The 26,307-nt window shown below is 47.0% G+C and overlaps 1 protein-coding gene across 7 annotated transcripts in view; it reads right to left on the bottom strand.

Annotated features, from left to right (window-relative positions):
- The window catches only part of LOC138772340 (uncharacterized), a 71,447-nt gene extending 45,703 nt beyond the window's left edge, over positions 1-25,744 (bottom strand). For 2 of the 7 annotated variants that reach the window (XM_069952672.1, XM_069952673.1), the window contains exons 1-2: positions 25,500-25,740; positions 6,633-6,701 (exon numbers count right to left, since the gene is read on the bottom strand). In XM_069952672.1, coding sequence (XP_069808773.1) covers positions 6,633-6,693 — 61 coding nt within the window. In that variant the 5' untranslated portion in view covers positions 6,694-6,701; positions 25,500-25,740. Of the gene's footprint in view, positions 1-6,632; positions 6,702-12,717; positions 12,843-22,276; positions 22,327-25,499 lie in introns of those variants that run through there. The other 5 variants (XM_069952667.1, XM_069952671.1, XM_069952670.1 and 2 more) reach the window with 5 other exon arrangements.
- Between the last annotated feature and the right edge of the window lie 563 nt (positions 25,745-26,307).

Here is a 26,307-nt window from a genome sequence, read left to right as displayed (position 1 = left end):
AGTGAGGTTGTTGTCATGGATGTAACTCAAAGTGGGGAGGAGAGTGAGGAAATGGAGGAAGAGCTGGTGGATGAGGATGAGGTGACTGACCCGAGCTGGGTGGATGAGCCTAGTAAAGTTGTGCTTGTGAGAAGGAGGCAAGTTCACCCGCACGACCGGTTGGAAGAAGAAGGGTGGGAAGATGGAGAAGCAGGGGCAGAGCGAGTAGATCAGCAACTGTTTAACGGAGTCAATCTCCCGTGGCCAGGGCTAGATGTTCCCAAGTCTGGAGGTTTTTTAAAGAAAGTGCGGATGTAGTGTGCAACGTGTGCCACGCCAGGATCAGCAGGGGAGCCACCACTGCTAAACACCCCACTCAGTGGAACCAAGGCCGTTCAGTGACTGCAAGTCGCAGCCCTGCTCCTTCCCCTGTGTCACGTGCTGGCTCTGTCAGTCCCCCCGCCCACGCCCCAGGCACAAGCGCCTCCCGTCCTACACCCACCCCTTCACCTCCACTATGCTCCACACCCTCCAGCAAGGTGTCCAAGCGCAGCGTTCAACTGTCCCTGCAGCAGACCTTTGAAGGGAAGCGCAAATACACTGCCACTCACCCGCATGCACAAGCCCTAAATGTGCACATAGGCAAACTGCTGAGCTTGGAGATGCTGCCCTATCGGCTGATAGAGACAAAGGCTTTTAGGAACCTCATGGCGGTGGCTGTCCCTTGGTACTCTGTCCCCACTACTTTTCGCAGTGTGCCGTCCCAGCCCTACACCAGCACATGTTGGATAACATCATCCGTGCCCTGACCAACGCGGTCAGCAACAAGGTCCACCTAACAACGGACACGTGGACAAGTGCTGGCGGGCAGGGACACTATCTCCCTGACGGCACTTTGGGTCAACTTGGTGGAGGCTGGGACAGAGTCGGACCCTGGTTCCGCTCATGTGCTGCCCACACCGAGGATTGCGGGGCCTACCTCGGTCACGGTCTCTCATGAGTTGTACACCTCTTTCTCCTCCTCTTCTTCCTCCTCCCCTCTATTACCCTCCACGAGCACGTTGCCTCCATTTCGTAGCGCTAGCTGCATCAGCAGTACGGTGGCTAAGTGCCAACAGTCGGTGTTGAAACTGCTGAGCTTAGGCAACAAGAGGCACACGGCCCAGGAGCTGTTGCAGGGCATCACGGCGCAGACAGATTTTTGGCTCACGCCACGGAGCCTCAAACCAGGCATGGTTGTGTGTGACAACGGGCGGAACCTGGTGGCGGCTCTGCAACTCGGCAGCCTCACACATGTACCATGCCTGGCCCACATGTTCAACCTAGTGGTGCAGCGGTTTCTTAAGACCTACCCCAATTTGGCTGACTTGCTCACAAATGTGCGGCGCATCTGTGCGCATTTCCGCAAGTCAACCACGGATGCTGCCACCCTTAGGGCAGTGCAAAGGCACTTGCAACTGCCGGCTCACAGACTGCTGTGCGATGTGCCCAGGTAGCCAGGGTTTCCCAGCAACGCAGAGCCATTGTGGAATGCCAGATGTTGGCCTCGGTAAGAAGCGGTAGTCAGGTCAGTCAGCTACCTCAAATCTACAATGAGGAGTGGACGTGGATGTCTGCTATCTGTCAGGTACTGGGCCCCTTTGAGGAGTCAACACAGATGGTCAGCGGCGATGCCGCCATCATTAGCCTCACCATCCCGCTGCTGTGTCTGCTTCAATCCTCCCTGCTCAGCCTGAAGTCTGAGACTTTGCCTTCATCTCAGGAGACGGGTGAAGAACATCCGCCGCTAGATAGCCAGACCACCCTGACGTCAGTTTCTCACCACGGAGTAGAGGATGAGGAGGATGAAGAAGAGGATGAAGAGGAGCAGACTGCTGCCGCCACTGAAGAGGGTACCCATGCTCAATCCTTAGTTGTTGAGCGTGTATGGCCTGAAGAGGAGGAATTGGTGGAGGAGGAGGAAATTGAGGCTAGTGAGGAGAGGGAGTTCTTGCGTGTTGGGACCCTGGCGCACATGGCTGACTTTATGTTAGGCTGTCTTTCCCATGACTGTCGAGTTAAAAAAAAATTTTGACACCCTCACCCTCCTGGACCCTCGGTACAAACAGAACTTTCCCACTCTCATTCCTGCCGAGGAACGCATTATGAGAGTGAATCAATATCAACAGGCCCTGGTGCAGAAGCTGAAAATGTACTTCCCATCTGACACCACAAGCACCAGAGGACGTAGTTCTGTGGGCCAAAGAGCGGGGGAGAAGAGGGGTGGTGGAGCAGGCAGCTTGTCAAGGGGCAGGGGAACACTCTCCAAGGCCTATGACAGTTTCATGGCACCCCAGCAAGACTATGTCAACCGTCCCCAGTCTAGACAGAGTAGGGGGGAAGCCTTCAGGAAGATGGTGAGGGATGCTGACCATACCATCGTCCTTCCCGATCACTCTGCTACCTACAACTACTGGGTTGCAAAGCTGAATACGTGGCCTGAACTGGCGCTTTACACCTTGTGCTGCCCTGCCACTAGCGTGTTGTCAGAGCGGGTCTTCAGTGCCGCTGGTGCCATTATCACTGATAAGCGCACCCGCCTGTCATCTGACAGCGCTGACAGGCTGACGTTTATAAAAATGAACAAAGCCTGGATTTCACCTGAATTCAACTGTCCACCCGTGGAAAGCAGCTCAACATGAAGATTCTTGGTATCTCCTCCTCTTCCTCCTCCTCCTTCAATTCTCAGCCAACACCCAAGTCTTCTTCCGCCATGCTGTGTCTCTCCTAATTATTGGGAGGCTCAATTGCTTCATCAGTCACTTCTAATGTTTCTCTGTGTCCTCACTGCCATGCTCTGACGTCACACTACGTCTGCGGAGGAGCGGGACTGGTTGCCGGGGGCCCGCAAATCGCGCCCCCGCCAACCAGCAAGCTGTTTTATTTTTTTTTGTCTAGCCGTGGCTGGGGCCTCACCACCCCCTGGTCGAGAGGCATCAGGTGTACCCTTGATGGTGACTGACAGCTGGCCTAGCCAGTTAGCTGTCAGCACCTGGGTTTGTGTCCACTATAAATCCCATCCCCTGGACTCACTTCAATTTTTGGGCGGGCTCACTTGCTTCCTCACTCACTTTTAATGGTTCTATGTGTGCTCACTGCCATGCTGTGTCTGGCCTAATTTTTGGGAGGCTAACTTGCTTCCAAACTCACTTTTAATGGTTCTCTGTGTGCTCACTGCCATGCTGTGTCTGTTATAATTTTTGGGAGGCTCACTGGCTACCGCTTCTACCTTGGTCACTCTGTCCTCACCGCCATGAGGGTGGTTCATCATATGCTACCTCTGTTTTAATGGTTCCATTTGTTCTCACAGCCATGCTGTGTCAGGCTGAGTTTTTTGGTGGTCCATATGCCTACCTCTGTTTTAATGGTTCCCTGTGTTCTCACTGCCATGCTGTATCAGGCTGAGTATTTGGGTGGTCCATATGCCTACTTCTGTTTTAACCAGGCTGTTGCACAGACTTAGGCATAATGGTGCCATTAGGCAGCCTCATAGGCATGCATACATGCTGCTCCTGCTGTTTCCTGTCCATTTCCGTTGTGTTTCCATCAATTTCTGAGGTTGACAGGTTTTCACACGACCTTCCCTCTACCGAGATTGAGTCTCTTGCAAAAATGCTCGAGCCTCCCATTGACTTCAATGGGGTTCGTTACTCGAAACGGGCACCCGAGCATTTTAGTACTCGCTCATCACTAGTAATAATGCCTCCTGCTGTGCCCCCATTTAGTAATAATGTCCCCTGCTGTGCCTACATATAGTAATAATGCCTCCTGCTATGCCCCCATATAGTAGTAATGTCTCCTGCTGTGCCCCCACATATAGTTATAATGTTCCCTGCTGTGCCTCCATCTAGTAATAATGCCTCCTGCTGTGCCCCCATTTAGTAATAATGTCCCCTGCTGTGCCCCCATATGGTAATAATGCCTCCTGCTGTGCCCCATATAGTAGTAATGTCTCCTGCTGTGCCCCCATAAAGTAATAATGGCCCTTGCTTTGCCCCCACATATAGTTATAATGTCCACTGCTTCTGGCTGATATACACTAATTTAACAGGACACAATAGCACAGTATACCACACTACTAAGTCCAGGTAAATTAGTATATATCAATGGAGAGTGGCCCAAACTATCTCTAGCTGACTACATTATGCCAAGTGAAGTGAAGTGAATGGGGCCTGCTGCACTACACCACAATATATGTCAGCATCTCTTTAGCGGTGGGATGCTGAAAGTGTACCTGTCATTATAACCCCCCCCCCCCCCAAAAAAAAAACCCTTTGACATGTCATAGACACATCATAGAGACATGTCAAAAGGTTTTATAATGACAGGTACACTTAAAGGATAGCTCTGATGTGCTGCTCTCACATGTGTATTGTGTATTAGGGACACATAACATACACTGCTCTCTTTATAATATACACTGTTCTCATTGTTTGTTTCATTAGTTATAGTGATTGAAAAGCACTATATTGTCATCCGTATTCTTCTTCTTCTTCTTCTTCCGTTTCTTCTTCTTCTTCCAGCCATTTTTCTGCGCGTAATACAGCCCGAACCGCTTTGCGCACACACTCCATTCCAACTGCGTTTCTAAGCCCTCGGCGGTGTGTGGTGTGCTATCTATTTTTCGTTTCGATCGGATTTGTCGTTTTTAAGAAATTTACGTTAAACGACCCCAAATTTCCCATAGAAAATAATGGCCCATTGCAAATAATGGCCACACTCTAACCGCTAACAGCCAATCACAGCACATATGCAAATAGCTGAAAAATAGCAGCCAATAGGAACTCTAAGGTTTTGTCAGGCATGTATCACACCATCCACAGTCACATGTCCACTATTGGCCAATAGAAGATGTAATATATGGAAGGTCCTTAATGATTTTGTCTCACTGACATGAGTAAGATTGTCATGGTAACCGAGCAATGATCTTTACCATTATAAGTACCCAGATCACTCTTAAAGGGACCCAGGTCGCCCTTAAAGGAACTCAAGTCGCTCTTAAAGGGACCCAAGTCGCTCTTAAAGGGACGGGAGCCATGTCGCTCTTAAAGGGACCCAAGTCGTTCTTAAAGGGACCCAAGTCGCTCTTAAAAGGACGGGACCCAAGTCACTCTTAAAGGGTCCCATGTAGCTCTTAAAGGGATCCAAGTCGCTCTTAAAGTGACGGGACCCAAGTTGCTCTTAAACGGACAGGATGCATGTTGTTCTTAAAGGGACCCAAGTCACTCCAAAAGGTATGGGACCCATGTCGCTCTTAAAGAGAGCCATGTCGCTAGAGCGACCTGGGTTCTTTTAATAGCGACCCGGGTCCCTTTAAGAGCGAACTGGGTCCCTTTAAGAGCAAAATATGTCCCTTTAAGCATGAAATTGGTCCCTTTAAGAATGAAATTTGTCCCTTTAAGAGCGACCTAGGTCCCTTTAAGAGCAAAATATGTCCCTTTAAGAGCAAAATGGGTCCCTTTAAGAGCGACCTGGGTCCCTTTAAGAGCGAAATGGGCCCCTTTAAGAGCGACCTGGGTCCCTTTAAGAGCAAAATATATCCCTTTAAGCGTGAAATTGGTCCCTTTAAGAGTGAAATTGGTCCCTTTAAGAGCAAAATGGGTCCCTTTAAGAGCGACCTGGGTCCCTTTAAGAGCGAAATGGGCCCCTTTAAGAGTGACCTGGGTCCCTTTAAGAGCAAAATATATCCCTTTAAGCGTGAAATTGGTCCCTTTAAGAGTGAAATTGGTCCCTTTAAGAATGAAATTGGTCCCTTTAAGAGCGATCTGGATCCCTTTAAGAGCGACCTGGGTCTCTATTAGAGTGATCTGGTTCCCTTGAAGAGCCAAATGGGTCCCATTAAGAGCGACCTGGGTCCCTTTAAGAGCAACCTGGGTCCCTTTAAGAGCGAAATGGGTCCCTTTAAGAGCGAAATGGATCACTTTAAGAGCGGCCTGGGTCCCTTTAAGAGCGAGGGGCCCACATCGCTCTTAAAGCAACCCAGGTCGCTCCTAAAGGGACCCATGTCGCTCTTAAAGGGACGGGAGCCAAGTTGCTCTTAAAGGGATGGGACCCAAGTCGCTCTTAAAGGGACGGCACCCAGGATTAAACTTAAAAGGAAGTCACTGGTAAAGGGGCGCTCTTTTCAAGCACTATGTATTTCCCTGGAAATGCAGATCTAGTTTTACATGTTATTCAGAATAAAAAAATGATTATTTTTGGGGTGTGGCACCAATTGTCTGCATTTCAGTGATTTCTTATGGGAAATTTTTCTTTGGTTTAAAAGCCGGTTTGGTCCCGGAACGAATTATGCTCGTAATCCAAGGCACCACTATATATATTCTGGAGCAGATTTACTGTTGTACTGTTGTTCTTCCAGGATATTTATTAAACGGACAACTTGGTGTTACCATTCCCCTTGTCAATGGGGTTTGTTTCCACACTGTCTGACTGGTGATTATGTGATACATACATGGGCCAGGTCAGATAGACAGAGGTCCGCTGTTTATCTATGATGCCCATATACCCTGATAGGGCAGGTGGATGGACGTTGTATTTGTGAGGCAGTATTCATTATATGATTGGAGGTACTGTATATGGCGCTACTTTTCAAGGTTTACATAAAAGGTGCTCACATTGTAAGGCCATCATGATGAGGATGATACCGAACAGTAAGTAATTCATCTTGTGCTTCATTCTTTAACCTGTAAGAAATAGGAAAGTAATATAAGACCCCTCTCATTTCTATAAATGACCACTTTAATTACATAGCATATGAGCATGTAGAGAAGAAAACATTAAGGGGGAGGAGGTTGCTCCTATAAATGAGTCACTCACCTTCACTTTTGGACACTGTTGCATTACACAGCCCAGAGTCTTATCACAATGTTCACACCAAACACATAAAACCAATGCTACAATGTGTGCTGCTCCCCAATACCAATGTTACAATGTGTGCTGCTCCCCCAATACCAATGTTACAATGTGTGCTGCTCCCCCAATACCAATGCTACAATGTGTGCTGCTCCCCCAATACCAATGTTACAATGTGTGCTGCTCCCCCAATACCAATGCTACAATGTGTGCTGCTCCCCCAATACAATGCTACAATGTGTGCTGCTCCCCCATTTATTTATTATTTTCATGGATTAGATTTGTATGTTCAAAGTATTCTCCAGAGAGTTAGGAGCTGTTGCTTTAAATATTCATACATATGGCACCATGGTTGGGCGGGGCTATCGTGATCCCTTTAGAGAGGATGAGACAAAGTTCCCTCTACAATTAGTAGGCATATGTCCCTTTAATTGCATAGTGAACTGTGCTGGGTCTCACTGGATGGGATGCATTGTTATGTCTGGACATGAGCCCCCCTGGATGATTCCCATGTCCTAGGTGTCATGTATGGTGTCATGTATGGTGATGTGTCAGTAGTTAACAACCCTTTTATGCAAGTTCACCAGCATGCAAACCCCATAGGCTCTTTTAAATATCATTTTATTCTGGAGGCATCACCAAAAACCTATGTATAGTGAGTACAGAAGAAGCAGCTGCACCTGGAGACTAAGACCTGAGGGGTCCAGTGGATCCTCTGCCATATACATGATAGGTGGGGAACTCTGTGATAGACTTGGCATTGGAGCTCAGGATCTTCGAGTTATAAATTATCATAATCGCTGCCTCCTAAAATTAAGCCCCTACCAGAAAAGACAAAGATAAGAGTAAGAGGTGACCAGCAGATGGATGGAGTCAACCAAAGAAACAAAGAAGACCACTCAGAAGAAGAAACTTCAAGATTCAAGAAGAAGACAGCGCACTCTTCATATGGCCACCCTATTGACCCCCAATAAGCTGTCTGTAATATAGAGGGTTACTTACTTCAAGCTGGGGTTCACAGAAGCAAGTTCAGATACAGCGTATTAAAGTCGATCCCAACTACAATGTGCACCAAAATGAAGAAGTGGTTTCAACGTAGTTTCGACCTTGCTCCATAGTGCTTGTGTAAGCTAAAATCATAGAAAAAAGCTGCAAGGACCCTATGATCCCCTGGGTACAATTAACCTCTCCGCTGCCTACTAAGGAAGGGGGCATTTACCATTCCATTACCCTAAGCCACCAGGACTCCTGGCTTTTACTATTTGACTATTTGAAGTTGCTAGCCTCTTCAGCCCCCCTAGACTAACCATATTGAGAGACGTCATAGAGAAGATCATCTTCCATTTCTGTCCATAGACGTAGATAGGTTTTCATCTAGTTTGCTGTCTTAGCCCTCTATTTGATCTCCCAATACCAATAAGGTTAAAATGATTAAATCTAATAAAAATACTACATGGTTTAACGTAATTCCCTCGTATTCATTTGATTCTGAAGAAGATGTGGGAATCACATCAAAACATGTCAGTGTTTTTATTGTATTTTTTCTTGATTTTTAATAGATTTTTTTAATTGATTAGTGTTTGTGTGTTCAAAGTAATCTCCAGAGAGTTAGGAACTGTTGCTTTAAATGTTCATACATATAGCACCATGGTTGGACGGGGCCTTTCTGATCTCTCCAGAGAAGATGAGATCATGTTACCTCTATCCATCTATAATTTGTAGGTACATGTCCATTTAATTGCATTGTGAACTATTGTGGGCCTTGCTGGGTGGAATGCATTGTTATGTCCGGGCATGAGCCTCCTTGGAGGATTCCCATGTCCTAGGTGGTCCAGTCTCGTCATGTATGGTGATGTGTCAGTAGTTAACAACCCTTCTAGGCAAGTTTACCAGCATGCAAACCACATAACCTCTTGTGAATATAATTTTATTCTGGAGACATCACCAAAGTCCTATGTATAGTGGGTACAGAAGAAGGAGTTGCATCTGGAAACTGAGACCCGAGTGGTCTAGTGCAGTGTTTCTCAACCTGCGGTACGCGTACCCCAGGGGGTACGCGCCGCAGGCTGAGGGGGGACGCCGGGAGGTGGGGGAAAAAAATATTTTGGGTGCCGGGACACTGCTATCACCCAGCAATGTCCCGGCACCTGTCCCCGCCGCTGCTCTCACATCCTTCCCCCAGCAGCCTCACCAGCTTTCTGTACAGGACATGGTGAGGCTGCTGGGGGAAGGATGAAGTCCGAGGATACAAACCAGCAGCCTCTCAACTCACTGTCTCTGAGGCCCTGCTGGTCCGGCCGCCTGCGGGGACATCAGCCTGCCGCCGCCGCATCTCCTCTCGCCGGGTCACCTCAGGCAGCCTGTTCGGGATTCGTCCCCAGGCAGCCTCACGCTCTTCCCCCGCGGCTGCCGGATCGGGTTGCAGCGTCCAGCCGGGGGCTGCAGGAGGATATGCGGCAGCCTGGGGACGAATCCCGAACAGGCTGCCTGAGGTGACCCGGCGGAGAGGAGAGGAGATGCGGCGGTGGCAGGCTGATGTCCCCGCAGGCGGCCGAACCAGCAGGGCCTCAGAGACAGTGAGTTGCGAGGGGGTAGTGGTGCTACCCCGCCCGCGGCTCCTGCAGTAGATTGTGGACCAGGATATGGGGCGCCCCCCATGTCCACCTGCCGCCGCTTCTCTCCGGTCAATCAGTGGTTTGTAGACCGGGAGATGGGGCCCCCCTCGTCCTACGGTTGACGCTGCTGCCTGTGGAAGTGGGGTGCCCCATCTCCCGGTCCACAATCCACTGCAGCAGAAGCCCCCGGCGCACCACTACATCATCACCTCTCTCCCCCTCCACCTCCTCTCTACCCCCATCATCACCTCTCTACCCCCATAATCACCTCTCTCCCCCCTCCACCTCTTTTCCCTCCATAATCACCTCTCTCCCCCTCCACCTCCTTTCTACCCTCATCATCACCTCTCTCCCCCCTCCACCTTCTCTCTACCCCCATCATCACCTCTCTACCCCCATAATCACCTCTCTCCCCCCTCCACCTCTTTTCCCTCCATAATCACCTCTCTCCCCCTCCACCTCCTTTCTACCCTCATCATCACCTCTCTCCCCCCTCCACCTTCTCCCTACCCCCATCATCTCCTCTGTACCCCATCATCTCCTCTGTACCCCCATCATCTCCTCTGTACCCCCTCCACCTCCTCCCTACCCCCACCACCTCCTCTCACCCCTCATCACCCATCACCTTCTCTCACCCCCATCACCGCTCTCCTCCTCTGTCCTCCTCTCTCCCCTGTCTTCCTCTCCCCCTTCACCTCCTCTCTCTTCCTCTCCCTTCTTCACCTCCTCTCTCCCCTGTCTTCCTCTCCCCCATCACCTCCTCTCTCCCCCGTCTTCCTCTCCCCCATCACCTCCTCTCTCCCCCGTCTTCCTCTCCCCCATCACCTCCTCTCTCCCCTGTCTTCCTCTTCCCCATCACCTCCTCTCTCCCGTCTTCCTCTCCCCCATTCACCTCGTCTCTCTTCCTCTCTCCCCTTCACCTCCTCTCTCTTCCTCTCCCTTCTTCACCTCCTCTCTCTTCCTCTCCCTTCTTCGCCTCCTCTCTCTTCCTCTCCCATTTCACCTCCTCTCTCTTCCTCTCCCCCCTTCACCTTCTCTCTCTTCCACTCCCCCTTCACCTCCTCTATCCTCCTCTTTCCTTCTTTTCCCCCTCAGACCTTACTCTCCCCTTAATCTCCTTGTGGCTCAGAGGCTGGAGAAGAGAGGAAGACCCCTCCCCCCCATGGGCGGATAACGTGAGTATGAATTTTTTTTGTTTGTTGGGGCAGGAGGGGGAGGGAGTAGAATGGTGGGCATTACTATGGGGGCAGGGCAGGAGGCATTATTACTATATGGAGGGTCATGGAAGGGGATATTATTTTTAATGAGGGATCCTAAATACAGGGATAACCCACACACCTACTCACTTTACAGCGCATTACACCAAACAGCGGAATTATTACTGTATGGGAGCCTATAGGTAGGAAAAAGGGAGGGAAGTTAAAGGAAAACTGTGGCACCTAAGATGTTTGGCAGGTTCTCTGGCAAGAGGTAAATTGTAGCTGCAAGAAATCATCATGGTGGTCTGGGCCAGATGGAGAGGAAAAGGAAAAGTGATATATGGCTACATGGGGAGGTATCTGGCTATAGAAGGAGGTATCTTAACTACATGGGGAGATGTCTGGCTGCAAGGGGGTAGGTATCTGGCTACATAGGGGAGGTATCTGACTACATAGGGGGAGGTATCTGACTACATGGGGAGATATCTGACTACATGGGGGAGGTATCTGGCTACATGGGGGAGGTGTCTGACTACATGGGGAGATATCTGACTACATGGGGAGGTATCTGACTACATAGGGGGAGGTATCTGACTACATGGGAAAATATCTGACTACATGGGGGAGGTATCTGGCTACATGGGGGAGGTGTCTGACTACATGGGGAGATATCTGACTACATGGGGAGGTATCTGACTACATGGGGGGAGATATCTGGCTACATGGGGGAGAGATATCTGGCTACATGGGGGAGAGGTATCTGGCTACATGGGGGAGAGGTATCTGGCTACATGGGGGAGAGGTATCTGGCTACATGGGGGAGGTATCTGGCTACATGGGGGAGGTATCTGGCTACATGGGGGAGGTATCTGACTACATTGCAGAGGTATCTGGCTACATAGGGAGGTATCTGACTACATGGGAGGAAGTATTTGGCTACATGGGGGAGGTATCTGACTACATGGGGAGGAGGTCTCTGGCTACATGGGGGGATATCTTGCTACATATAAGGGGTATCTGACTACATGGGGAGGAGGTATCTGGCTACATGGGGGGATATCTTGCTACATATAAGGGGTATCTGGCTACATAGGGAAAATATCTGGCTACATAGAAGAAGGCCTCTTGACTACATGGGGGAGGTATCTGACTACATGGGGGAGATATCTGGCTACATAGAAGAAGGCCTCTTGACTACATGGGGGGAGGTATGTGGCTCCAGGGGGACATATCCATCTCTGTGGGATATATCCCACCTGCTTCTCTGGCACCCGGTTTACTGACGGCCTGCTCAGCCAATCAGTGCACAGTCCCACCGTAGCCACTGATTGGATGAGTGGGCTGTCAGTGAGCTGGGAGCCAGAGAAGCAGGTGGGAGTACAGGGAGGTAAGTATGATCTGTTAAGGGCCGGCAGCTAATTAGGTAAATAGGCAGCGGCTACATTCTCGCAGCAGATTGAAAATCCTCTGTGAGAATGCAGAGCCATAGGCCATAACAGTACAGAGTATCGCAGTGGATTTTGCTGTGAAACGTACATGTAAATCTACCCTGGGCAATGTTATTAATGGATGGCATCGTTGGGGGTACTCGGCTGGAGCATCTTGTCGCATGGGGGTACTTGGCCTGAAAAGGTTGAGAAACACTGGTCTAGTGGATCCTCTGCTATATAAGAAGACACCAGCATTATATATTGCATGTGGTAGGTGGGGAACTTTGTGATAGACTTAGTACTGGAGCTCAGGATTTCTGAGTTATACACTATCATAATTATCATGAAAATACCTCTTAAAATTAAGCCCCTATTGAACTCAATGGAAAAGACAAGGATGTCTGGAAGAGTAAGAGGTGACCAGCAGATGGATGGAGTCAACCACAGAAACAATGAAGACCACTCAGGAGAAGAAGCTTCAAGACTCAAGAAGAAAACCACATACTCACCATATGGCCACCCAGCTGACCCCCAATAACCTGTCTGTAATATAAAGGGTTACTTAAAGATTGGGATCAAGTTCACATATTCCAAAGCACTTACTGTAGTCCAGGAGGAGAAGCAAGTTCAGATACAGCGTCCTAAAGTCAACCCCAACTACAATGTGCATCAAAATGAAGAAGTGGTTTCAACGTAGTTTCGGACTTGCTCCATAATGCTTGTGAAAGCTAAAATCATAGAAAGAACATAAAAGGATCCTGTAATCCCCTGGATACAATTAACCTCTCCTCTGACTACTAAGAACGGTGCTAAGCCACCAGGACTCCTGCCATTTACTATTTCCCTACTTGAAGATGTTAATCTGGACCCCAGTGAGGCATTAGCTTCTTCGCCCCCCCCCCCCCCCCCCCAGACTAACCATAGTGAGAAACATCATAGAGAAGGACATCTTCCATTTCTGTCCATAGACGTTCCTCCTTGCTTATTGGTACCTCCTGGCATCCAACAACCGGGACGCCCAGGGTGATCTATGACTAGCCCATCTAGTTATGTCCATGCCATCTTCAATAATAGAATAAGTCTCGGTCAATGCATACAGATGGTTCATAAGATTAGCTACACAAGATAAAACTTCTCATGTGATTGGGAAAGAATGACCACAAGTTCTCTCGTATTCACAGATAATACAATTAAGGTGGAAATAGAGAAGAGGACAGTTAAGGTGGAATTGTCACTAAGTACTGTAGATGACCACAAAGCTTCCCATACATATTACATAGCAAGGGTAAGCCCAATCCACAATGAGGATCATCTAAATATATCCACTGAGAAATGTTAAAGTTGTGGCTTGGTCTCGATTTTGCCCCCATGGTTCTAAGCAACAGGAGACAACAAAATGGGGCACATACTTTCTTATTGTATTGTCTGCTTAAAGCAAATGCACCACTACGTACATCGCTTTGGTTTGCTTACATTAATAGGCCTTCGCTGGTTCGGGGATGCTAGTGGAGTGGCCAATGCCAGGGGGATTGGTTTAAGGTCTGAATTTGGGGTCTGCTGTGTGAGACATTTGTTCCTGGTGTCAACTGTTTTTGGTAATAATGGAATGTGGCAGGTAGTATGAGAAATAAGAGCAATACAGCATAAACTTTAGATTAGTAACACTATATATATATATATGTGTGTGTAGTGTATGCATGGCCGTAGCTGGGGGGGGCAGCTGCCCCGGGCACCAAGACCAGGGGGGGGCGCCAGCACAGGGAGCAGAGAGAGGATGGCAGTGGATGAGGCAGCCTGGCAGCGTCCTGCCCTCTGTCAGTGTGGGGGGGCAGGGGATGATTTTACTTAATCAAAAGAGGTATTTCCCATACTGTACTGTCTCCTGGCTGCTGATTAGCTATAACTTGCGCGAAATTGCTGCGTTTTTACCACGATTTTGCGCAAATTAGGGCTAAACAGCAGCCAGGAGACAGGACAGTAAAGAGATGGTGAAGGACCTTGACATGTGACTATGATGTCACTGCAGGTCCTGTATGTACACTGCACTATGGAGGAGGAAGAAAGAAGATAGAGGTGTGTGGGAAGGGGAGGACAATCAGGGGTGCACAGTGTGGGGAGGGGGACAGGGGGGTACAGGGTGACACTTGTCTGGGAAGGGGGGAGACACATAAGAGAGTTGGGGTCCAGTGTTTATTTAGGGGTCTGGTCTGGTTGTACATTATTCCATACTTAACCCCTTAATAACTGCCCTATCCAAATATCACATTTATATAAACCTCACCTACTATTTGCAGGGGTAGGGAACCTTGGCTCTCCTGCTGTTGCAGAACTACAACTCCCATCATGTCTGGACAGCCAAAGTTTTAGCTTTGTCCATGAATGATTGGAGTTGTAGTTTTGCAACAGCTGGAGAGCCAAGGTTCCCTACGCCGATCTATAAAGCACCTGTACCTGTCATTTTTCTAAATTATTTCTATTTTGAATTTGGTGATTGCATACCTTACTGGAGGTGTTACTGCTGTTGTCTCCGCTGCTGAGTGGAGTTGATCAAACTTCGGGAAATCCTAGGTTCTATAGAACTCGATCATTCACAAACCTGTCGCATTAGATTGCTGATGCCTTACCGGTCCGTGGGGAAGGAGGAGAGTGCCCGGGTACCGACTGGAATTCCGGGATTCAGCCTAGGTAATAGCCTAGGTAATAGGCTGAATCCTGGAATTCCAGTCGGTACCCGGGCAGTCTCCTCCTTCCCCACGGACCGGGAAGGCATCAGTAATCTAAAGCGGCAGGTTCGTGAATGTTCGAGTTCAATTGAACCTAGGATTTCCCGAAGTTTGATCAACTCTACTGCTGAGCCTATTTGTGCATTAGGAGACGGCACCACAGAATCACATTACACTGGGGGTCACACTGGAGATAGATCAGGAAGCTTTGCCTCCTAATTCACAGGTACAGACAGCAGGGAGCGGAGACAACTGCGCCTCCTCAGGTACAGACAGCAGGGAGCGGAGGCAATGGTGCCTCCTCAGGTACAGACAGCAGGGAGCGGAGACAACGGCACCTCTTCAGGTACAGACAGCAGGGAGCGGAGACAACGGCGCCCCCTCAGGTACAGACAGCATGGAGCGGAGACAACGGCGCCTCCTTAGGTACAGACAGCAGGGAGCAGAGACAACGGCGCCTCTTCAGGTACAGACAGCAGGGAGCGGAGACAAGGGCGCCCCCTCAGGTACAGACAGCAGGGAACGGTGACAAGGGCGCCCCCTCAGGTACAGAGAGCAGGGAGCGGAGACAACGGCGCCCCCTCAGGTACAGACAGCAGGGAGCGGAGGCAATGGCGCCCCCTCAGGTACAGACAGCAGGGAGCAGAGGCAACGGCGCCTCCTCAGGTACAGACAGCAGGGAGCTGAGACAACGGCGCCTCCTCAGGTACAGACAGCAGGGAGCGGAGGTAACGGCACCTCCGTTAAGGTACTTAGGGACCAAATTTTAAATGGGAACATTCTAGGTACACAGTAAATATGACATTATGTATCCCATATTGTGAACACCACACTAGTGCTGCCAGTAGAGATGACCGACTCGCTCATCTAAAGAATCGCTCATTTACACTTCATAAAGGCTACAAACACACTTGGCATATTTGCAGCAAGACTCGCTGCGGATCCCGGCCCTATACTTTCAATGGCAGACAAACATGCAACAGGGATGTACATCCCTGCTGCGAGTTTGTCCGCAGCCTGCTCCTTTAACCCACCGGCTGCCGGAGACTATACATTACCGCCGCAATGCACTGATTGGCCGAGCGGGACGTGAAGCCACCAGGAACCGCCGAAGCAAGCAGGAGCGGGGACCCGGTAATGTATAGTCTCCGGCGGCCGGCGGGTTAACGGGGCGGGCGGACGTGGCGCTGCATGGCCACTGGGACCGGTAAGTATACATATTTTAAAATGTTTTCCACACCCCCACGCCAAACTGAATTTTTTTTTCCAGCCAGGCTTCTCCCTTAAAAGGGTAGTGCGGCGCTCAGCAATTATTCACAGAATAACACACATTACAAAGTTATACAACTTTTTAATGCATGTTATGTCTGTGAATCGCCCCCTTCCCGTGTCCCCCTACCCCCGCACGTGTACCCAGAAGTGTGCGCTATACATACCTGATCTGTGTCGATCGACCCCGTCCGCCATCTTCTTCAAAGACGTCATCTTCGGGAGGCCGGCCGACCCGCTCGTGCCGGCCCCCCTCTGCCGCGTCATAACTGTGCTCAGCCGCGATTGGCTGAGCACAGTTATGCTCAGCCAATCGCGGCTGAGCAGCTGATGACGCTGCAGAGGGGGGAACGGCTGCAGCGAGTTGGCCGGCCTCCCAAAGATTGCATCGACAGAAGACGGAGGTCGACACGCGTCAGGTATGTATATCGCACCACACTTCCGGGTACACGTGCGGGGGTGGGGGGACACGGGAATGGGGTGATTCACAGACATAACATACATTACAAAGTTGTATAACTTTGTAATGTGTGTTATTCTGTGAATAATTGCTGAGCGCCGCACTACCCCTTTAAGTACATTGCTAAACACAACCATTGAAACACAGAAAAGGCTAAAAAGGTCATTCCTCCGGCTCATGGAACATTATCTACAAATGGAGAAAACATATAACAGTGGTTAACCTTTCCAGGACTGGCTGGTCTACCAAAATTTCACAGAGTCCACTGACAAGGCTTCCAGGAGGTCACAAAAGAACCCAAATGACTATCTTAAAGACTGAAGATCTCACCTAAGTTAAGGTCAATGAGAAGGATGCTGGGCAAAAAAATGCAATCCATGGTTTGAGGAGTTGTGAGCACTGCACTGCATTGTTGGCCACTGAGCCATCCTGCTCTCCCTACAATGTGTTGTCCTTTTGTTCAGGGAAATCTGTCTAGATCAGCTGGATCAGGACAGAACGCAGGAAGTGAGGGAGGGTTTTAGCTACTGCCATGTGCTGGGACAAATAGGGAGAAAGTACAGGGCTGTGTACCTGCTAGCTGAGCCAGTCTGCCTGCTGAAGAGAATCCACACTGTTTCTGAAAGGTAAATCAAGGCTTCTCTCTAATCTCTGAAAACCCATAAAGCTCAGGGCAGCTGTGTAAATACTAGTGGACCTACTGCTGTATATTCACAGTGTAATCTCCCCCTCCCTTTAGCGAGAAATCGTTCATTTTGATCTTTCAATATGTTCTTAAATTATCGTTGGTTGTTCTAAAAAAAATCTCAGATCGTTCCGTGTAAACATTCTTTCAACGATTTCACCTATGTGTGAGATAGGCTTAAACGATCGCGAAACAATCGCATAACGATTTTTCCGTACGATGTATCGTTCCATCTAAACACTGATCGTTATAATAAAAACATAGTTCATTCAAAATCGTTAATCGTGCGATCGAGCGAATTATCGCTCCGTGTTAAAGTACCATTAGGGTACAAACCAACTGGGCAGATCCGCAGCGAGTTTCCCGCTTCGCTGCGGATTCCTGCCCTGTTTACTCAATGGCAGACAAACTCGCAGCAGGGATGTACATTGCTGCTGCGAGTTTGTCTGCAGCCCGCCCCATTAACCCCCCACCGACTGGAGCGAATACATCACCTGGTCCCTGCTCTGGCTTGCTTCGGGGCTCCTGGTGTCTTCATGTCCCGCTCAGCTAATTAGTGTGCTGCTGCGGGGCAGCGCACTGATTGGCTGAGCGGGACCTGCCGGGAACCCCTGAAGCAAGCCGGAGCAGGGACCAGGTGAAGTATAGGCTCCGGCGGCAGGGGGTTAACGGGATGGGCTGCAGACAAACTCGCAGCGGTATGTACATCCCTGCTGCGAGTTTGTCTGACATTGAGTAAACAGGGCAGGAATCTGCCTAGTGGGTTTGTACCCTTAAACAATTTTTTAATTATTTTATTTGATGTTTTCTGACCTCTATAACTTTTCTTTTAGTTTTTCATCTATGGGAGCTCATTTTGTGCACCATAATCTGTACCTTTCTTTGGTTCCATGTTTTCGAAGATTGGACCCTTTAATAGCTTTTCATAAAATTTTTGTGGGATATAAAGTGACCAAAAAATATTCCAGCATTATTTTCTTTTCACATTTCCTCCATTCACTGTGCGGTTTCCATAACGTAATATTTTAGTAGCTCAGACATTTCTGCATGCAGCAATACAAAATATGCTTCCTTTTTTATTTACAAAAAATGGAAAGGGGCAAGAATTTAAGGCATTTTATCGTTTATATTTTTAAAAACTTTTTCTTTCTTCCTTATACTTTTTTGAACCCCTAATAGACTTATGTGAGCACTCATTCTATTATGCATATACATCAATGCAATACCTGTATACCTCATTGATCTATGAGATCTGCTTGAAAATGGCGATGAGAACTAAGGGAAGAAAACTTTTTCCCCGGCATCTCCGGCCCTATGGGAACGTAACAGCAGGTTAGAGTCTTCTGATCTTTGTAAGAAAAATAAAGAGGACTATAAAAAAAATATCTCCAGTGCCCAAACATAATAACTAGTATGGTAACTAAGTGATACCGCCACACCCTCCCCAGCTGGATCTATTAACCTGTTTAGTGCCTGGTTGGTTGGGCTCACATGGTGCTCTATGAAACATTTAAAGTCACTACTGTAATACACGGTAAATATCAAGTCATCAATATATAAACATGATAAGCTGCAAATATTACATGTAACAAAACATATAGACTCACTCATAAAAAACAATAACAAAAAACCCCATTTTTGTTAGGTGCTGCATCATTTATTATTTGTGCACTATTTATATTATTGTATTGCACATTACATATTGCTCTTTGCACCTTATATTTATGCACAGGCACTTTAGTACCTTTTAGGTAAGTCATTTTCATTCAGTTTTTCATTTATTGGGGGTAAATCAGAGTCAGTAAACCAGCGTTTACTATAGGACGGGGTATGTGCTGCCTTCATTTTTTTTTTTTTATTGTTTTTATGGGTGGGTCTGTATGTTTTGTTACATGTAATATTTGCAGCTTATCATGTTTATAAATTGATGACTTGATTAATAAAAGATATTTATTTAGTGTATTTATGCTTGGTGTGTCAGTCTATTGTATGATATAGCTTTTTTCTTTTTGTTGGTTGGATATATCTCTTATATAGTGACTGCGCACCCAGCCCTTATACTAGGTGGTTGCACATTCTTAGCTTTTTTGTTTCTATAGACCTGTTACAGCAGCAACTAATATCCATTGGTGTGCACGGCCCAGACAGCAGCTAAATGGGTGCGGAGTGACTCAATAACTGACTGCATCCCACAACTGCTTGAGGGTCCATAGAGACAACAAGACCCTCAAAGTGGTCCCACAGCTGATCCTTTGGGTTCAAAGCTGGGGAATTGGGGGGCTAGGGTAGTACTTGAAAGTCTTGCTCATGCTTCTCCAACCAATGTCAGACATTTCTAGCTTTGTGACCTCACATTATCCCGCTGGAAAATCCCAACTGCCCTTGGAAAGACAATCAGCATGTATAGGTGTAGGTGATCTCCAGCGATGGATTTATACCCAGATTAGGAGAAAGCGCATCCACGTGGATGAGTGACCAAGAGAATGTCACAAGGACATTCCCCAGACAATAACATCGCAACTAGGGATGGTCCGAACTTGCCGAGGTTCGGGTTCGTATGAACCCAAACGCTCGGCATCAGATTCCCGCTGTCTGCCCGCTCTGTGCAGCGGGTGGATACAGCGGGAGGACCGCCTGGAAAACTGGGATACAGCCTATGGCTATGGCTGTATCCCAGTTTTCCAGGCGGTCCTCCCGCTGTATCCACCCTCTTCACGGAGCGGGCAGACAGCGGGAATCATTGCAGAGAGTTCGGGTTCGTACGAATGCGAAGTGAAGTAGGTTCGGACCATCCCTAATCGCAACCACCAGCTTGTGTTCTTCTAGCAATTGCTGTAGGGTGTTTGTTCTCTGATGTTTCTTCTCTGACAGACCAACACCCTTCCAGAAAATGTGACTGGAGAAGACAACCCTTTACCAATGACTGGAGAAGACAACCCTTTACCAATCAGTGGAGAAGACAACCCTTTACCAATCATAGGAGTCTAGTTCCGATACTGCTGTAATAATTGAAGCTCCTGGTGGTAAGCTGTTCCACTGTAGTGTGTCAATCCACTCTAGCACACCTTCTTAGGTGACCTTTACCATTTTGGACCAGTGCCCCTTGTCCAGAAGTTCATAAATTTTATACAGTTTCTCAGACTGACAAGAGCCAACTAATTTTTAGTCAGTGTAAATGTACGAATGTGCCAGATTTATCACAGTGGCTCAGGACTGCTTTGACCATCTCAGTAGTTGGCTTAAATTGCATCAGAATTTGTTGCATTTTTTGGTGCATATTGTCGCATCTTACTTGTGTTTCTTTTAGTAAAGCCACTCCCCTTTTACACAGCCACACCCCTTTACTGACTAAAAAGTATCTGAAAATCATACATAGCTGTGCAGTAGGGAAGGGACTCTAGACAGTGAGAGTACTAAAATCAAAGCAGGCAGGTAAAAAAAAATCCTTTAACCCCTTAAGGTCAAAGCCTATTTTCGTTTTTGCGCTTTTGCTTATTCCATTTTAAGTTTAAAAGTCCATAGCGCTTGCATTTTTTCACCTAGAGACGTATATGAGCGCTTATTTTTTGCGAAACCAATTGTACTTTGCAATGACAGGCATTATTTTTCCATAACATATGTTGCGAAACCGGAAAAAAATCATTTGCGCTGTCAAATTGAAAAAAAAAAAGAATTTGTTTTGATTTCGGGGAGTTTTGCATTTACGCCGTCCGTCCTATGGTATAACTGACTTGTTATGCATGTTCCTCAAGTCGTTACGATTACTATGATATATAACATGTATAACTTATATTGTATCTGATGGCCTGTAAAAAATTCAAACCATTGTTAACAAATATACGTTCCTTAAAACCGCTCCATTCCCAGGCTTATAGCGCTTTTATCCTTTGGTCTATGGGGCTGTGTGAGGTGTCAGTTTTTGCGCCATGATGTGTTCTTTCTATCGGTACCTTGATTGCGCATATACAACTTTTTGATCGTTTTTTATTACATTTTTTCTGGATTTGATGCGACCAAAAATGCGCAATTTTGCACTTTGGAATTTTTTTGCGCTGACGCCGTTTACCGTGCGAGATCAGGAATGTGATTAATTAATAGTTCGGGCGATTACGCGCGCTGCGATACTAAATATGTTTATTTATTTATTTATTAATTTATATTTATAAAATGGGAAAAGGGGGGTGATTTGGACTTTTATTAGGGGAGGGGATTTTTTATTAATAAAAACACTTTTTTACTTTTTTTTTTACTGTAACTAGAAGCTCCCCTGGGGGACTTGTATATAGACAGCACTGATCTCTCATAGAGATCAATGCTGTGTATATACACAGCAAAGATCGATTAGATCGGTCATAGATTACTATGGCCTGTTGCAGGCCATAGCAATCTATTGCCGAGCCGGGATCAGCGTCATTCCGACGCTGAGGCCCGGCACGGGCAGAAGAACGGATTTCCCCCCCGCGATCGCATCGCGGGGGGGAGATCCGTCCCACTAGACACCAGGGACGTGCGGCGCAGTGCCTCTAAATGCAGCTGTCAGGTTTGACAGCTGCACTTAGAGGTTTAATTAGCCGGCGCGGCAACGGGACCCGCGCCGGCTAATAGAGGCACCCGGCAGGACCCCGCTCTGAACACCCCGAGCGGCACCATGACGTATCAGATACGTCATGGGTCGCTAAGGGGTTAAAATGATGTACACTTTACATAAATTTTCATATAAACTTTACCTGAATTTTAAATTTTGTTAGACCCCCTGCTGCCATGAGTAACTCATCACCCACCATAATGACATCATGGAGCCCCAGTGGGCTGACAGAATGGCCACCATCCTCTGTTAGGCTCCTTACATTGGCAGCCTGTCTATCACTCACCACCAGTCTCCTGTTCTCTCTCGCAGCTTCTTCTATGTAATCCTCCTGACACATCATAGAGCCATTGGGCAATGCTTACATTTATATCACAGAGCACCGAGGAGAGAAAGCAGCCTCTATGATTCAGTGTATATAATTGTACAGTATGGCTTACCACATCTGCTTCAGTATAAAGTTCCTGGACTGCGCGGATATGCTGCTGTTTTCCCAGAGTGATGCTCTATAATAGCAAAGAGCGTAAATCCAGCAGCGATATAAATCCATTAGAAGAATGTTGCAATGCCGGAAAATGTTGTTGATACCGACGTGTTTTGCAGACATCTGTTTTTAATCATAGACTGTCAGGGGGATACAGATATACTGTATATACTGTGATTCTCCAAATAATGGGGCAGGGTCTTACATTAATATATATACATATATATATATATATATATATATATATATATATATATATATATATATAATCTTTTTTTAGGCTTGTTTTCAGAGAAACACGCTATACCCCTACCCTGTAGCCCCACTGTATGGTAGTTAGTTGCCATACTGTATGTCCCATTATTATTAGGTTCCTATACTATAAGTTCTCCTGTAGTTAGGCTTCCATACAGTATACCTTCCCCTTCTGCAGGTAGTCCACATCCCATATAACCGTCTGTAATTGGCCCACTTATCCTCTGTCCCCCATATACAATGTCCCCGATTCTGCATCTTCTTACCCCTCCTGTCTCCCCTGCAGCTTGTGTTGAGCAGGTGGGGGCGGAGCATATGAAAGTTTGGACCTGATTGGTTGGTGCTCAGCCCCCAGTGTCAGGGATGTGGTCAGCTGACTGTAACTAGGGCTTATTTTGGAGTAGGGCTTATATATTTTAAGCCTACTCCAAGAAGCCTGCAAAATGAAGCTAGGTTTTATTTTCGGTGTTGGTCTCATTTTCCGAAGTGATACTCTAATAGTACATACAGAAAAATAATTTTACTTGAAAATACTAGAAAGACAATACATAAAAATATGTCAGTCAGCAAGTAGATGTTTAATAAATATGATGCACAAAACCTTCATAGGTCTGGTGTCAAGTCTCAGCATCCTTACACCTCTGGTATTCCCATGACTTTCCCTTAAAATACCTTCAACTACAATGAACACCAACTATGAAAAAAATGCACAATACTTTTATTGGTGTCAGAATGGCCTTTATTTAAATCACATAAATAAAACAAAGGCATGAGCCGGATGAAGTGTATGGACACTGGGATTCATGAATATTGTGAGATCCCCAGCTGCCTGACATACAACACCTGGGCAGACTGCAATAAAGGAGGCAGAACCTCGCTATGGCCACTGACTGGCTGAATGGGGCCGACAAGTCATGACCCGGGTCCCCGCTCAGACCAGGGAGTGGTCGTGGGGTTTGGGAACTGGAGCTAAGAAAGCAGACCCCAGTGCTGGAGCCTGGGAGGTAGGTGCACATTGTTATGTTCAGTTCACTCTTCCCCAGCTCTTTTGAGAAAAAAATCTGACCCCGGACTTCTTTAAGGTTGAAAACTTACAAGCCAACTCACCACCATGAAACCAAGTATAAATTGGAACTACATATCCAGGTGAAAATCTATGAAAATTTTAACCAACACAGCTAATCCTCAACTAAAAAAGAGTCATCCTCCAGCATTCAGGAAAGGAAAAACCACCTGTGGAGAAAACCTTTAGGAAACCATGGCTGAACTATAGCCCTTTGGCTTGGAGGGTTAATGTCAACTGTGAGTCATGAAATGGAAGTAAAATTGTACATGATACCAGATATACCTTGAAAGTATCAAACAAATAGGAGATACAACAATACATGCAAAATAAAAACAGTTGTAGAATAAAGATAAAAAGGGAAATGTTTCCTCCCTCTTAAACTAGAACGATCTGTGATTAAATGCATTCCTCTATACGGCGAGATTGCAGGGGTTATAGGTCTTCTCCTCCCAAAGTCATGTTCACCTTTGTTTATGGCTCTAGGGGTGGCTTTATGATCTGTGAAATATTTTACATTGATACATTGGTAGCATTAGTTCTGGTGGTGCTACTGTTACATATAGCTGAACACATTCTTGTCCTAGTTTCTCATCGTTTCCCGGCTTCCTGTTTGTGTTATCTTGATATTTGTGATTGGAAGTCAATGCTCCCTGGTTCAGTTTGGATCTCTACGAGTTTTCTTCGGCAGTTTCTCACTAATTTCATACTGGGAATGATCTGCATGTTTGGGAAATGCTCTGCATGTTCATAGTCCCTCACTCCCAATTGATATCACCAACCCATCTTCTGGCTGAAATCTCCAACACCTGCACCAGATCCTCGGGTTCTCCGTTGCCATCAAAATGCTCTACAGGCAACATAGCTGTATATCTACATAGAGGTGCTGTCCCAGCTAGTAGAATACTGAGCACAAGCTGCCAGTCATAGCTGTTGGGGATTTCAGCACTACATTGCATCTGAAGTTTGTGGATTTGCTACGGAGTAATAAAGTTGGGTGATCATTTTCTAAATATGGAGAGTCCAGACTTTTTGCCAGTGGTCGTAACATTGGAGCAGATAGACATTCTATGCTAGTTCTAAGCTTTTTAGACTGTATAACACATGGAAATGTTTTTCTACGATATGTCATGTAATGGTTGCGAAAGCCGCATGAATCAGGAAACAATCCTTTCCCAGGATGACCACAAACCACATCGTCAATGAGGACATTTTTGAAAGTTTGCACTCCAGTTTTTAGCATACAAAATCTGTACATTTATGTACAAGCCTGATTTTTCTCAAAAATTTGCAATGGCGCAGCCTGTTCTGGCGATGTGTAAATCATCAGTCTCGTCATCCCAAAGAGGAGCATAACACCATACTGACTAAGCAAATTATTCACGATGAAGGAATTTGTTCCAATATCTTTTTGAGAAAGATTTTAAAAATCTTGAAAAAATATTTTTTTGTAGTATATAGTTTTTTTTTTTTTAAACGCTCTACCCATCTCAGAATTAGACATACACTCTTCCATAATTTAACATACCACATATATAATAGCCAGGACAACTTACTTCAACATATATGAATAGGAACTATGGAATTTAAAACCGGTGTACAACATCATGTAATCCCATCATAGGAAAACAGAAACCTAATTAAAGCTTAATATCTAATGGATATGCAATAACTTTGTAATGTGTGTTAATTAAGCAGAAAAAGAAAAAGGCAGCAATACCCCTTTAAGTAGCGATGGTTCCCATTGTGACAAAGCTCTGGGCAGGTTATAGGAGGGAGTCACACCTGATCCTTAAAGCCTTGTGCCCCATGGAGGACCAGTACTATAAATGACAGCTAGGGGACCTTCTTAAAACTTTACCGTTCTGACGCTGGCCACTGTTTCTGTCCTGGTGGTTCTTCAGTCCTTGTCCGTCAGAGTTCTGTAGCCACGGCTTCCGTGTCCCGGCCAGTCAAAGATTTAGATTGTTGATACTAGAACCAGTATGGTTGCCCAGCCATGCCCACTGAGCGCCATCAGTTTCCGTAAAAGCTTCTGGTGTGTTTCGTCTACGCATTTCGGGATGTCACAGGTTCTGTCCCCAGGTCTGTTTACACCTTTGCCTGTCGCATGGTTTCTTCTTACCGCTGCTGCTATATCTGGCCCGGTGCCTGGATGTCACAATGAAGGAACATTATGGTCACCTTGTTTACTTTGCCTAGCTAAATATCACCTGGTGAGGTTAAGCTGTTTTTCTAGCCTGTGAGGTATACGGACGGCAAAGATATATATTTACGGTGAGGAGCCCACCTAACAGCTCCTCATAGCTTCCTGGACCCTTCATACAGGGTGGAGCTGAGATATTGGTGGCTTACTGCAGTCACATCTGGGTTGTTAGTCTTTGTATACAGTGCCGTCCTACATTTACTGCCTACCGCTTATGCTGTAAAAGCAGGGGGGCTTATACCATGAGATGACCTGAAGTGTCTGTGTCAGGTGGGTGGGGTGGGGGAACGACAAACTAGGATGCTGTATTCTTGGGGAAAAGGCTATCGGGAATTACCTACATGGAGAGGGCTACCTACTGGGGGATTACCTACAGGACAGATGCCTACATGGGGGGGAGGGCTACCTACTGGGGGATTACCTACAGGACAGATGCCTACATGGGGGGAGGGCTACCTACTGG

Source organism: Dendropsophus ebraccatus, chromosome 14 (assembly GCF_027789765.1).
Source record: "Dendropsophus ebraccatus isolate aDenEbr1 chromosome 14, aDenEbr1.pat, whole genome shotgun sequence".
Lineage (NCBI taxonomy): Eukaryota > Metazoa > Chordata > Amphibia > Anura > Hylidae > Dendropsophus > Dendropsophus ebraccatus.
This window is presented reverse-complemented; position numbering and strand designations above follow the sequence as displayed.